Source organism: Glycine soja, chromosome 18, assembly GCF_004193775.1.
Source record: "Glycine soja cultivar W05 chromosome 18, ASM419377v2, whole genome shotgun sequence".
NCBI lineage: Eukaryota > Viridiplantae > Streptophyta > Magnoliopsida > Fabales > Fabaceae > Glycine > Glycine soja.
The window spans coordinates 4,397,432-4,412,810 of record NC_041019.1 but is presented as its reverse complement, the minus strand read 5'-3'; the positions used below and the strand labels follow the sequence as shown (position 1 = coordinate 4,412,810).

General features: G+C 28.6%; 1 protein-coding gene across 2 annotated transcripts; it reads right to left on the bottom strand.

The window, feature by feature from the left end:
- Positions 1-5,096: 5,096 nt before the first annotated feature.
- LOC114394604 (KH domain-containing protein SPIN1-like) lies at positions 5,097-9,414 on the bottom strand. 2 transcript variants are annotated; one of them, XM_028356237.1, is made up of 7 exons: positions 8,620-9,414; positions 8,412-8,500; positions 7,342-7,487; positions 6,846-6,962; positions 6,431-6,547; positions 6,200-6,343; positions 5,097-5,527 (listed from the first exon to the last, which is right to left on the bottom strand). In XM_028356237.1, the coding sequence occupies exons 1-7, from the start codon at positions 8,709-8,711 to the stop codon at positions 5,381-5,383; spliced, it is 852 nt and encodes a 283-aa protein (XP_028212038.1). In that variant the 5' UTR covers positions 8,712-9,414; the 3' UTR covers positions 5,097-5,380. The 2 variants fall into 2 exon arrangements, with proteins under 2 accessions (XP_028212038.1, XP_028212039.1); XM_028356238.1 differs by having other exon boundaries at positions 8,412-8,496; positions 8,620-9,413.
- Positions 9,415-15,379: the final 5,965 nt, after the last annotated feature.

Genomic DNA, 15,379 nt, shown 5'->3' with positions numbered 1-15,379 from the left:
GTTATTTTGTTAACGCTATTTTTTTTTTCATTTAAAAGGATCAGAACTGAATGGTGAGTTGATTTGGCCTAATGTCGTGTAAAGGGAAAAGAGCTTATGTCGTATATAATATCGTTGATTTGGCCTAATGGTGACAAATGGAGGAACGGGATGAATTTTGAAAAATGAAAACATTTTTAATCATATTGAAAGCATATTTTATTCATATTGTTTTGGTGGTGCATATTTGACAAGAATATCATGTGTAGTAAATTGGGTGCATTATTGTTGATGGTGTTGTATGGGGAAAAAACAGGTGTATGAAAACGAAGTTGCATTGGGGGGGGACTAGTTTTGGAGGAGAGATTGTAAAAAAAAAAATGAAATGTTTTCATTATATAAAATACTTCAATAATAATTTATGCTTTTATAAAAACTGCCTACTTTGTTTTTTATTTATTATAAAAAAAACAAAGCATAAATTATTATTGAGATGATATGCACTAGAAAGCATGGGATATTGAGATGAGAGAGCAGGCCAGTGACCCGAGTGAGAAGGAAGTCAGCTCTAAATTTAACTTCTTTAAATATTTTGATACAGATCTGAGTTTTAGACATATAAAAAATTCATTCATAAAAAAGAAAACAAAACACTTTTAAAATACTTTTTATATCCTAAAAAAATCTCTAATTACTAACTAAAAAAATGTCCTTTTAATGTATAAATAAAACAAGGCTGTAGATGTTAGCTAAAGTAGTGTCGGTATATTATCAGTAACCTGACCTTACATATGTTTTTCTTCATATCTCACTAATAAAAAATAAACATGTGTGATGAACATATTGGTGATCTTAAAGATTGTATACCAACTGTTGGCCGTTAGGTAATATATATTTGTCTTCTTTTATATAAAATTTTAAATTTAAACTTGATGTATAAAAATATATATATTAAAAGAGTTAGTTTTATCATGTAGTAAATTAATATTTTTGCTTGAAATAAAATTCTTTTAAGTAGAAAAAATACTGTGGTCCTAAAAAAAATGCCTATGACCCATTAAAATATAAGGGTCGGGTCAATTGTCAAAAGGACCTTTAGCATTTTATTACTATTAAAATTAAATATTTTTATATACATATAATTTATTAATTAGATAAAATATTTCAAATTAATAATTGGAGCAGAAGTTTAAATATATTTCATTGTTAATATTATAGCTTTGGTCTCTCTCTTCGTTAGTGTAATAATGCGCTATTTCTTAATTACACTAATAGCATGATTTGAACCATTACATAAAATTAACATTAACAATAAAAAGTCAGAAGTCAAGTTTAAAGACTACTTCCCATATAATGCATCATTGATAATGATTAATTTTAAAGACTACTACCCATATAGTTCATCACTGATAATGATTAATTATTCATCCATTTGAAATCGGAACTTTGAAACTGTGCCAATGATGTAGATAGTAGGGGAAACTTATAGTTAATTGTGAATTTGTGTATTTTATTTTCGTGAAGTAACAAACCAACAAATTATTTAATGTAATCGTATATTTAATTAAAAATAATAAATAATTTAAATGATTATTTAATCGCCGGTCAAATAAATAAGATATTCCCGTTCTTGTTTTTAAAGTGTAAGTTTGTATACATAATACAAAAATAAAATTGTATTTTGAGAGAAGACTCTCCCTCTCTACGGTTCCCTTACCTCGCCGTTTGAAACGGGGAGAAGAATTGGAAAGAGGGAAAAAGAAAAAATATATATATATGTTTTTCTTTTTAAAAAAAATATTTCAATGCATGTATACTTATGATAGTCTCCATTTTTCCTAGTCATTGATGGTAAAGAGTACGTATCTATGGCATCATATTTGTTTCCCTCTTGTTTCTCATGGTTGGAAATTTGGTGAAGTTTCCCACCCTAGAACCCTCTAGTTTTCATGCCAAACAAGAAAAAACTAAAAAATAGTGCACATAGATTTTCGGATTAAGGCATTGAACCTATGATACTTTTTTTTCTTGTAACATAAGATAAGAAAACAAGAAAAAAAGAGAATCAGTAACTAGGCCTTGGGACAGGCACTGCTTCCTGCACCTTACATTTTGCTTTGTGCACCTCTGTATTTTGTAATATTCCAACATTGCCCTTTCTTCAAGTTCATACATGGACAACCTCACCCCAGCCAATGAACTCCCATCTACTACTCTGTATCAGCGTAGGGAAAGGATACAGGCCTCCCTAAATTGGATCTTCTTAATAAATATAACCATCTTTAGAATAGATGTTCTGGAATGCATATTTGTATTGCCAAAATATATTCTAGATTCTAGAACACTTGTTCTGAAATATAAATGTATTCTGGAACAGGTATTCAAGAATACATTTCTAAAATACAAGTATGCATTTCAGAACACTTATGCTGGACAAAAGAAATAAGTTCCAAAATGTCTAATTCAGACACCAACCAAACATTAAGCAATTTGTGGGGGGGGGGGGAAAAGACAAAACTTACCTAAAACGATGGTCATGGGGGAGAGCTTTGGTGATTGCAGCTAGGTGCACAAATGTAACCAGGAAAGGGATAATAGCGGCGAGGTGCTTTGGGGGTGAGCAATATTGGAGGTGTGGTACATAAATGAAAATGGGAAAGGAGGTGACAGGTTCCTTTTTGGGTATTAATTTAAATTTTACCCCCAAATGGTAAATTTGAAAAAAAAAATGCCCCTGATTGGTTGTTTGGTCACTACGAGATTCAAAATTAAGAAATCTGATTGAATTAGAAAGATTAGGGATAAAATAGTCTTTTATGATTCGTTTGGTAGGAGAGAAAGTGGGAGGGAACAAAATAGAGAGAAGAAAAAACACAACTAATGAAGTATTTTTCATTTGCTTGTTTGGAGAGAAGATGGAAGGAAAAGTTGTTTTGCAAATACAAAAATTAAAATTTTTCCTTCCTTTCATTTTTTTTCTGATTCAAATTTTAAAATTTTCCATTCTTTCCTATTTTCTTCCATCCAACCAAACATACCATTAATAAAACATTAAATTAAAACCAAATAAAAATAAAAATATAAAATTTACTATAAGGTCCTCAGGTTTAAATTGTAATGCAATCTACGTAGCATTCCATGATTAGGTTATACATGACTGAATGTGGATAAGGATAATTGATAATTTTGTTGTTTGCAATATTAGCTGAATGGGTACCTAGTGCACATAAAAGAAACTAGTTGAACTTAGTTAGATTTAATTTAATAAAGATAAGAAATATTTTCACAATTTTTTGGTTTTTTAAATGACTTACAACAATTAAAACTAATCAATGATAGTACTTCTCTCTCTTAAAAATAGGAAGCAATTGTTAGTTTCTGCAAAATTTAAAATGTAAAATGTTGGCTTGTGGAAGGAGGGAATCATACCTAGATTTTAGAGTAGTTACCAACAAAATGTGGATAAGTCACAATTAGAAGAATTCACACCTATCAACTGAATTTTAACTCGAAATCAACTATCAAAATTAGCTGAATCAATGTAAAATTAGTTGAATGACTCCCAAATCATGTTTTAGACATTAGCAAGTAATAAAATATGGTTCAATAGAGGATATGAATTTCTAGTTCACAAATAGGTCTTATACTTAATTTTCAGAAGGGACAATCAATTCAAAATCAAGTCTATTTTACTCAATTTTTATCTTTAATGATTTTTGTCTTTTATGCTTTAACTTTCATTTACTACTTTCCTTTGCAAGTTTTATCTTCACACAATATTCATTTTATAACACCTTTATCTTCACATAACTTTTTTCCTATTTCTTTGTTCACCTATACTAATCATTCTTTGGAGCAACTTAGAAACCTATAGTCAAGAAGATATTCTCATTCTTAGCACAAATTGACTTATCATTATTTGGGATCGTGTTGAAGCAAGGATGACTAATAGGTATTTTAGCTAACTTTAAATTTTTACACAACAACATAATATTATCTCAATCATGTGTATTAAATTTTAGATGAGTTAATTATTTATAAATATCTAATTTTACAGCTTATTTCTTGTATTTTAAAAAGTTTAATAATTGTTAATAAAAAATTAATTGATGAAGTATGAAATAATCTTTAAATTATACTTGTAAATTTAATGTATTCAGTAAGAATTCTTGATCCTATAGTTGAATTAATAAAATCAATGTCTAAAAAATTAAGCAAAATATGCTATTTAAAACTAAAATCTAATCCAGTTGGTTAAACATCAATATAAAGAAAAATAAAAGGTTATTTAAAATCTACTCCTGAAATAAATGAATTTGATGAACTTACTTAGACACAATTACAACAAAAAGAATATTATCCAATGGTGATGGTTGATATGCCTACCTGAATTCTTGAGTCCTAATTTGTTATAAAGCAACTTTAAGCTCCTCTTTATTCCCATCGAAGAAAAAGTGTATCTTTATGGTGGAAACCAGGTCCAATAAAGAGATGAAGAAAGCTAGTGATGAGCAGTGACATGATTGCTCCATGGTGGACAAATGAAATCTAGAATATCCCCACTTTACAGAGACAATGATTTACAAGTCAACGCAAATGAAGGCTAGGTTGTCTCAGGCTCTCAGCAGAGTTACGGTCAATAACATCAACATCTACAATAAATTCTAAGGCCCCACCATATGACGTTATCCCCCCAAGACATGGCATTATGCTTCAAGAGGGGTTTGTTAAAAAGTACACCTCGCATAATTGTTTTTGCTTGGTGCTCATATGGCCAAACTTTGTCTCAAAGAAGTGGCCTATGATATTGAGAACAAAGTGGTGCAATATTATGCTCAGGAAGGTGCTCATGTGGCCAAACTTTGTCTCATGATATTGAGAACAAAGTGTTATAATAGATGCTAAGTAAAGTACACATCTAACAAACATATGGTTACAAGATAATCATGTCTTTTCAGTATACACTTAGAAGTTTGATTCTCTACTTTGTGCATATAAAAATAATATATTTGTAAAGGTTAACGAATTAAATGAATGTTAATAGCTCAAAAGATTAATTTCTTACTTTTGGTCAAAGAATATCAGGATTAAAAAAAAAGTAAATTGTACACATCTGATATGGAAACACATCTTTCCAATACTATAAATAAACAGTTTATAAATAATAAAAATCTCAACAATATCATATTGATACGCATTACAAATAGAGTAATAAATAGGTCAAAATATAGTTTAATAGTTTTTCTGTCTAGTGACATTGTGACAATGAATATGTTTTTCTCCCCTTTATTTTGTTCTCCAAAGCAGCAGCATCAAATCAGCAAGGTCTTTCCATAGCAGCTTTACAAAATTTAGTTACAGGAAGCATTAAAGCAATGCAACAATTCTCAACATATAATCACTATTGATCAGTTTTGGCCCGTTTTATTTCATTAGAAGTGAATGGAGAGACACTACCACTCAGTTGAGGGCTCTCTTCTCTGAAGTTGGAATTAAGCATAGCAAGTTCTCTTAGTTGTTGCCTTTTATAAAAGTCCTGTGACTCATCCTGCACATGAAAAGAGAGAAGAATCAGAAACACTTCCTTAACTAGACCCCATAATGTTATTTTGCACTAAGGCTTTGCTCATAGAAAATTTGGCTCAAGAAAAGTCACAACAAAAGAGTAGTAGCAGTTTTCCAGTTACAGACTTCCCTTCGAGGAAAAGAAAAGCAACATAATTGAGTGCACAAAAAAGGGCATGAGTTAACAAGTTTACAATATTGCCTTTCAGCATTAGCCACACTCTGGTAAGTGGAAGAGGTAACTAACAAGGGGAAAAAAGTTACTACAATTAACTTAATCAATTTGGTGACACATGACAATTTGTGGGAGATACCACACCATTTGAGCATTTGGCAAGTCAACTAAGATTAACATCATTAGTATAAAAAATTGGAAGAAAGACCAATTTGGTCTAACATAGTTTAAGAAACCAAAATGAAACTTTTTAAATTTAGGAGACCAAACTATAACCAAAATTATAGTTTTCTCCTAACTTTTCTGTATTGATATGTTATTTCAAAACCATAAAATATGGACTAGTGGGGAATGGTTTTTTCTAAGTAGTAATAGTAGATAGAGAGTGAACCATATGATAAGGGAGAGAAGCAAGGGGGAAAATCTCATTAGTGAATATATTCTTAGCTCTACAACAGAGTTAGAAAGGTAGAGAGATACCACTGGTTTAAGTAGCTCTTGTATGATTTCTTGAGCTTGCATCAATCTTACATCAACAACACTGGCAGGTAGTTCAGCTTCAATTAGAATGTGAAGTGGATCATTCAGGTGCTCATAGCCAGGCCTTCCTCGTAGCAATTCTTCCTTTAGTGTGAAAAAGGTAAAGCAAATTTAGAGGTTACAAACAACTCAATGGAATTAAAGGACAATGCAATAAGCTAGAGATGATACCTTGTCTAAGTCTTTAATTGAACCTTTCCCTCTGATAAATACACGGCAACCTGTAGTAGCTTCCACTCGCTTCAGTGAATTGCCCCTAGGGCCAAGAAGCCGGCCAACAAAATTAAACTGAAAATTCAAGTAGCCTTAGTAACTCAAAGGTCAAACAGGATATAAAACTAGAGTAAATATCAATTATATTGTCATCCAATCACAAATCATCATATATGATAAGTTTGTTGACTTTTGCAATAATTTTCTTAAAAGTCATACTCATATCTACCATGATTTCTGATTGATTGACAATGTAAAATTTTTACATTGATTGTACATAGAAATTAAACTCATAAAACTATCAAAACATGATAAGAATAAGCATGATTTATTGCTTTCAGTAAAATGCTATGAAGTATGTTACAAATATTACATTTGGATAGCTATCCTTCGGAATATCCAAGCGCAATATCTTCTTCACAATGGGAGAACTTGGAACAACCGGTGAAGTTTGCCAATCCATGCTTAGTCCTTGTACACCAGCTAACCTCTGATGGATGACAAGTTTAACCAATCAGTAAAAGAAACTAGAGATTATAATGTAACAGAAGCATAAGAGGAATGCTGGTATAGTGGTACATGATAGGAAAAAATCAAGTTGTAGTTACTGTGTGTTATATAACAAAGTTTAAAGCATACACATTTCACAAATAGTGGCAATATTTCCACTTTAAACAAAATGGAGAAGAGGGAATTAAGTACCAGAACTGGATAGGTTAAGAATCAGATTTTTTTTTTCTTTTTTTTTTACAACAATTCAAAATGAAATATACATTTTATGTTGGGGGGACAAGGAAAAGTAGGAAATGGAGACTGTGAAGTGGTAGAGAATTTTACGCTGAATAAAACATTAAAACTGAGGTACTTACTTCATGTGACAGGCTTTTCCAGCCAGTGAAGTTTGGTGTTGAGTTTGGAGAAGTCATATGACTCGGATTTATGAATCGCATTCTATCAAAGTCACTAAATCCTTGGTTCTGCAATGATTCATTCTTTCCGGTAACCCTTAAAATCTCTGATAATAATAAATAATAGTGAATATAAGAACTTGTACAAAAGCTACTGAATCAAAGAACATAAATATTGATAATGCAACCTTTCAGGTAGTAAACCAACTGTAAATTATGTCTAGGAAGTGTAGTATCAAACATATATATATGCATAAAGTGGATGCTATCTATATGAACATCTTAATATTCAAAACAGAATGTTATAGAAAGGTAGCATTAACATAAAGCTGATCATCTGAAGGTTTGGTCCAGTCATGCAAAAGACAATGCCTAATTTTTTTTTCTAGACTAGAGGATGCCTAAAACCAATGTTAGAAAGAATTTGCCTTGTCTAAAAGGAAGCAATGACTAAATTGCCACCATCTTTTAGCACCATATATTCTTTTTGTGGGTCATCCAAAAAGTATCAGTCTAAGATGTTTCCTTTTCATGATTGATCAACAGATAAGAATCCTAGAGAACCATAGCTAAGAATTCAGTTGATTGTATTTCAAAACATATATGTTTAAACTTTTAATTCCTTAGGCATTTAGTAACAATGATTGATTTAACCATTAGCTGGTTCAGGCCGGTGAGAAGGTCAGAAATTGACAATTCTGTGCATTTGAAAGAAGATTAAATTAATGTTTTAGAAAACGGTCCACGACCCAAATTAGAACCGCAACTTCAAGGTTTTTAGAGTTTCTGCAACCACAATTGTGGCTGCATCAACCTGCATTTGTCCCAAATATGACGAACCTGCTGCCACAATTTAAAACCTTTGAAGAGAAAGAGCTGTCAAAAACTACCATGTAACCAGAAAACTAAGTTTATGTTATGACTTGGCCTAATTCAAATGAAACAATGAAGATCAGTTAAAATGAATGAAAAAATAAGAGTGGAAAATTCATAGCAAAATCCTTAAATACACGGATATGGAATAAACGGACCTTGATTAATGAGTCTCGTACATAAGGGTAGAACTTGCATGAAAGGTCCAAGCTTCTGTCGTTCTGCTAGCAGCTCTGTTAAGTACTGACTAGAACAAACGTAAATAAGAACATGTTTTCCCAGAAATCAATTAACGTGAATATATATGTTGGTAAATGAAATTAAAAACTTGCACAATAAATGTCAGAAGAATTATCCCTTACATACCTATCAACATCAAAATTGCCTCTCATGTTTATGTTTGGTGAATTGGCTCTTTGGGGTGAAGGTAAGGAAATCTGATTGTACAAATTAGACATCAATTTGTAATATGGTTTGGTTTGGCCACAAGGATTAGAGAAAATTCAAAGGCAACAAAGGAAGAAGAAAGAAAGAGAGAGTTGCTTGAGTGAGATTGTATTGGATGGTGGTTTATTGAAAATCCTGCTATGAAGAAAACAGAATCAATCACCTAATAACCTATTATGCTTGAGAGACGAGAGAAAAAATGGTTAGGGAGAAGAAACAAGAAAGAAAGGAAGGTACAAAACTAGAAATGAAAAAAAAAAAAGGAGGGCCACTTCTGTAGTAGCTCAGTAGTTAAAGCAAAGCCTTAAAGGGTGTTTTCACTCTGTACCTCTCTCTCTGGGTGTGTTTTAATTGTTGTTTTGTTGGCTTGTGTTATCATGTTTGTGTGTTTTCCTAATTCCTTAACAAACACAAACATGTGGATTTTTTTGGTTTTACTAGAAAACAAAAGAAAAAAAGAGAGAAAAACTCTCTAACCAAAGTATTGTAGAGATTGATAAAAGGATTATATACTTAAAACTACAAAAAGAAATCTCCTCAGATATTCACTTGAATTCTTAAGCAGATTGCAGAAGAATTTTTTTAAAAAATGCTAAAGCAATCATGCAGACTCCGATAGATGGATTTGCTTCAATCAATTGGGAAGAAGAAGCAAAGAAAGAGGCCACCCCAATGACCAATGTGGGTCACCAGTTCTCTGTCACCAGATCATGAGCATGTAGATTGTAACCAATCACTATCATGCTTCACGCATAGGTATATATATGTTAATTTAGTTTAGTATATTAGCATATATTTATTTATACATTATAGCATAATAATATCATATATTGTAAACAGTAATCAAATGAAATCAAATATTTCTTCTTCCGAAGTCTCTCGAAGTTTTACTTAGTCATTAACAGCAACAACAACAGAAACATAGAAAAATATGTTCCAACTGCCTTCAAATCAATCAGAAAATTGTAATTTCGTTTTCCTACTTTGGTGCTTAGCATATAAAATCTCATAAAGAAGGGAAAAAAAATATCGGGCTATTATTTATTATTATACTGCTATTAATTTTGACAGCTTAATAGCCGCTATTATTGATTACTCTAATCAACTTGCTTACATTTTGTTTCAAATCTGGTTTGTATTAATGTTATGCCATTTGTTTTCTAAACACCTGTCACCCTATTCTTGTCTTACTCGAACCCACCTACCAAAACAATTCTCTTTTGATTGGAAATTTCATACCTCTCATTACTATGGACTCAACCAAAAATAATAATAATTTCATAGCCCTCTTTTGAATATTATTATTATTATGGTCCTTGTCAGTTTAAAATAAATAATATCTGAATCTGAATAATATAAAATTGGAATAAACTTATCACATGCATGTAAGTTTGAAATATTATACTAATACTATTCCATATAGCATATATTAAATGAGTTCTTAATATGTTTATTTGGTATTTAATTTAATTGGCATAAAAGTACTCTTACCATTAGAAAAAGGATATATATATATATATATATATATATATTAGAATGGAGGTGAGACTCTGAACGCTCGTGTAATTGTGTTAGATTCCTTAATGGGTTTTATTCCTTTATTTGTTGTCATCTATGCATGAGTTGCAAAATGACACAAATAGAAAGAAATCTTCTTTCTTTACCTTATTTTAATGCGAGAGAAAAAAATTAACAATGTGTAGATAGATGGCATGCTTACCATATCACGTGTAAGTAAATCAAAACCATACAAATAAAATGTACTGGAACTTAGAAGGGAAGGAGAGGGAGCATAGGATTCCTAGAACAACGAGGGGTGCTTGCAAAAAACAAATTAAATAAATAAATGATAATGTGCAATGTTGGGCCAGTGACAAGAACGTGTGGAGCAAATAAGCCACAAGATAGGTGACAATTATGATGGTCATGCACACCCTACAATGCTATTTTGTATTTATTTTTTCGCAAGTTAGTAATATTGAAAAATCTTGCACAATGTGGGTGCATCACATCCGATCCGAATGTGTTGTGAAAAGAGATAAATAAGGGATCCCTTCATATATACCAGTATACCACACTTATTAAAATACATTCAAGAGTTTGTATAATGACATCTTACAACATTATATACTTAACCCAACTATTCACTTTAGATGATAAAATAAGCAATAAAAGTTATTAACGGTTAATATTATGTGTATATGTATAATAAATCATACATATATTCTTATAAAAAATCTACATATATTAGAAAATATGAAGAAAAAAAATACAAGAAAATATTAAACTTCTATTAACTTATAGCTTATTATAAATGATTCATTGTAAATAATATTTTAAAGATAAAATGTGTATTTTTTTTTTAAAAAAAAGATTGATAATATGAATTGTCAACTTTTTTATTACAATTATGATTGAAAAATGAAATAAATCAAATATTATACTTAGTTGAATTCATTTACTAAAAATTTCATTCTTGACTACATTTGTAATGTAATTTATATATTTCTCCTTTTATATATAAAAATCATAACGCTCTTAGTAATGTAACTCTTCAAAATTGGTAAATATATATAGTTTTATATAAAAACTAGTAAAAGATAATAAACAGAAGTAAAAATACACACTATTTTAATTTTAAAAAAAATGCGTCACAAAATTATTATTTAAATTATATATATATATATATTAAACTTTCTAATAATTAAAATTCATTTAATAATAAATCCTAGTATAATAAAATCACAAATTTAAAAACATATATAAAACTTAATAATTATATCATATTTAATAAGTATCATAAGTAAAACATTATAAGTAAAATTGACTACTCAATAACTCTAACTACTATATTTATTAAAAATAATGCATATTCAATTATTAAGTCAATAAATTACGATTCAAATTATTGTTTATGTTTGTCAATTTATTAATATTATATACATATATATGTTAGATTTTTATTTTAAAATATGTTTTATTAATTATTGATTATAAACAATAATAAGGTAATATATTTTTAATGTGTTTGTAGGTTTTAATTATTATAATAATTAAATTTATTTAAATTTAATAAATATCTCAAGTAATATATTATAACTAAAATTAACTGTATAATAACATTAAATATTATATTTATTATATATGATATGTAGTCAATTATTGAAAATAAAAATTAAGGAATAAATTACTATATATATTTTTTCAATTTTTATTTTCAAATATGTTTCTATCAAATAATTATTTTTTAAAATTAAAAAGTAAACTTTTTAATATATATATATATATATATATATTAAATTTATTGAATATATTTATTTAGAAATATCATATGTAATATATTATTTATAAGAAAAATTTACTATCCAATAACATTAAATACAATATATAATCAATTTATTAAATATATAAAATAACAAAATTCTTAATCTATTAAAAGATAAAACAAATTTAAAAATAAAATTTTTAATGAACATCCTTTTTAAGTGTGACTAAATTTCATATGGAGGATTAGTTAGTTCACATCCAAAAGGTCAAACTTACCTTAGGATTCCATCCAAAAGCCATAAGTCCTATTTATTGTGGTTAAAAAATAGACATAAACTATCAACATAAAATTTATTGCATTATTAACCAATTAAAAATCATTCTCCTTATGACTTTTAAGATTAGTTCTTACAAAAAGTAACAAACTTATTATACATTACAAGATGATAATTTATTGGTAAGGTGTGCATTTTTGGTAATTTGTGATTAAATAATAATATAAGAACAAAATTTATATTGCAAATGCAATATATTAAATTCAATAAATATCATAATCAATATAATATGAATATAATTGATTGCTCAAAATCTTTAAAATATAATAGGTAGTCAAATTGTTAAATATAAAAATCAAGAGACAAATTCTTGTACATATTTTATATATTTATCAATTAATTAATATTATATTATATTATATTTATATATTTTATTTTTAAATATGTTTATAAGCTAATTTTTAAACAATAATACAATTAATAAAATTTTAATGGATATTGTAGCACGCACATTAACTTTTTGAATAAGTACATGTTTAATAAATATATTGTGTAAATAATAAAAACATTATATATAATAATATCATTTAAATTAATTTTATTTTATATTCAAAATAAAATATATTGTGATTAATACTACCTGTGTTTCTTATTTATAAGAAATAAGTTAGTGTATTTTACACTATAACTTGTTTCTTATAAAAAGCAACAGGGAGATAATATAATATAAGTAAATTTCTTTGTCAAATAATATCAAATCATTTACTAATTATAATATATAATCAAATTAAATAAAATGATTAAAGTTTTTGAATTTTATATTTATTACATGTAATATTTTTATGTTTTATTAAATATATTATATATTTTAAAATTTTAATTTTAATAATAATAAAAAATTTAAATATAAATATTTATTAAATATAATAACATATTATCAGATTTATCATATCGGATAAATATTATATTCATTAAATATATTACATTTATTAAAAAATTTAAATATAATAAATTATTGAGAAGTTAAATATAAGTGACAATAATCAATACACATATAAAAATGAAATTAAGATTCCACATTTAATTTATTTGACTTTTATGTGTGTGATTGCGTTCAAATATGGAAAATATACATAGGTATATGTGACTAAAAGTAATAAGCATAATTTTTGTGCTTAGTTAAAAAAGTTTACTCCGCTTTATTCTGTTCTAATTAAAATCAGTTTTTAAAAAATTAAAATGATGCCAATACCTGAAAACTTACCAAAATCAACCATTACGGTATTACCTTTACTTTTCGCATGTTTTTTTAACGGATAAACATAAGTCAAACCGAAATATTGTTAGACTTTCATCATCACATTAATCTTGACTTAAAATTGATCGACGTTGATCATGAATTTTTTTTTTACGAGGTAGCCAATTCTTGAGCTACTAATACTACCTTACCGAACAATTAATTTTTTTTAAAACTTTTAGTGTTAATCCTTGAATGGGTTTCAATTTTGATTTTCTCCTTATAGCATAAAGGCTAGGGATGTTTACAAATTAGACTACTATATTAAGGAGGGTTATCATTTGTTTTTGTTTTTTTTAGATGAGGATTGTCATTTGTTAGTTCCATCACTTTTTTTTTTAATTTTATGTATTATCTAATTGGTTTAGTTTTAAAAATGAATTTAATTTGAATTAATTTGAATTGAATCAGTCTTTATTTTCTTAAAAAATAAATATTTATTTTAACTTTTTTATTCTTTTTAATTGAAACTTATTTTTTAATGTAAAGCACAATAATTATATAAAAACTTAAAACATGAGACTCAGTAAAATTTATATCAATCTAGAACTAACATACTTAAAAATGCATTGACATGAAATTACAACATAAGAGGATGTAGTTTAAAGATTAAGGTAAAAAATTAATGGAGCTAACTAAGTTGATTTAGTACGTGTGTGAGTTGTTATAAACTATTTGATACATGTTTTTAATTCTTACATATATAAAAATTAAGGTCATACATGAATATACTTAAATAAAAATAGGTTTTATATGTTATTTTTAGGCTAAAATATACTTTTAGTACTTTATACTTTTAATTATTGTTCTTACCAGATTTGGCTTATCTACGAACGATGGTGAAGTGTAATTGCAAAAACACATTGATAGTGATAATTTTCCCATCCTCACTTAGGAACTTCATGGCCAAATGAGGAGTTGAAATGATGGCCCTTAACTCGTTGAGCAAAGGATGTCCTATCAATATATTGTAAGAAGTCAAGGCATCAATTAGGAGGTACTTGATCATGATGGACTTTAACCCCTTTCATCTCCAATGTAGTTACCAAGTGCACATATCCTATCGTGTCTGTTGTCTCTCTTGCAAAACCTATGAATTGCTCTAGGAATGGCTCAATCAAGCTTTTTGATATGCCTAGTTGTTTAAAGATCGTCCAATACAAGACATCAGTCGAGCTTCCATTTTCAAGTAGGACTTTGCATACTAAAAAGTTAGCAACCTCTATCTTGACTACCATGGGATCGTTGTGACATCGGTCTATCCCCTCGAAATCTTCATTTGAGAAAGTGATGGGGGTAGGCTCCTTGTGGGTCTCTTTTCGACTGCGACCGAGTTAATAGACTTAAGGTTGCAATATAGTGCTTGTGTGTCGAGTTTGAACTTCCTCCCTTCGTGAATCCTCCAACTATTGTGTTTATTACAACTGAGTTTCGGGTGGGGGATTCTCACCCTAAAGTTGTGTTTCCACTGCCACATAATTCCTATTGCATTCTCGGCTTCAATCTCACTCCCTTTTGCATTCCTTATCACGTGATAAATCTTTGACAAACTTCTGCATATGCCTCTTTTGGATCAATCTTTCTATTTTATCCTTAAGAGTAGTGAAATCTTCAGTGTTGTGACCAAGGACTTGATGATATCAGCAGTAGTTGGACTTGTCAGCTCCTGGTGAAGGACGATTTTTAGCTGGCAACTGAATCAACTCTGTACTGTAAGGTTCCTCTAGTAATTGACCTCAACTTTTCATCAGTGGAGTGTAGTGAATGAATTTGGATTAAGGGGGGGTCTATTTGTCTTGAATTTTCCTCGACTATAGATGCTTCCAATCTTCACTTCCTA

Bases quoted from the DNA above. Each gene is read 5' to 3' on its own strand.
- LOC114394604 (XM_028356237.1), bottom strand. From the start codon at position 8,711: ATGTCTAATTTGTACAATCAGATTTCCTTACCTTCACCCCAAAGAGCC. The intron at 7,488-8,411 runs GTCCGTTTATTC...TATTATTATCAG, and splicing joins TACGAGACTCATTAATCAAG to AGATTTTAAGGGTTACCGGA. The intron at 5,528-6,199 runs GTATCTCTCTAC...TTTCATGTGCAG, and splicing joins AAGAGCTACTTAAACCAGTG to GATGAGTCACAGGACTTTTA.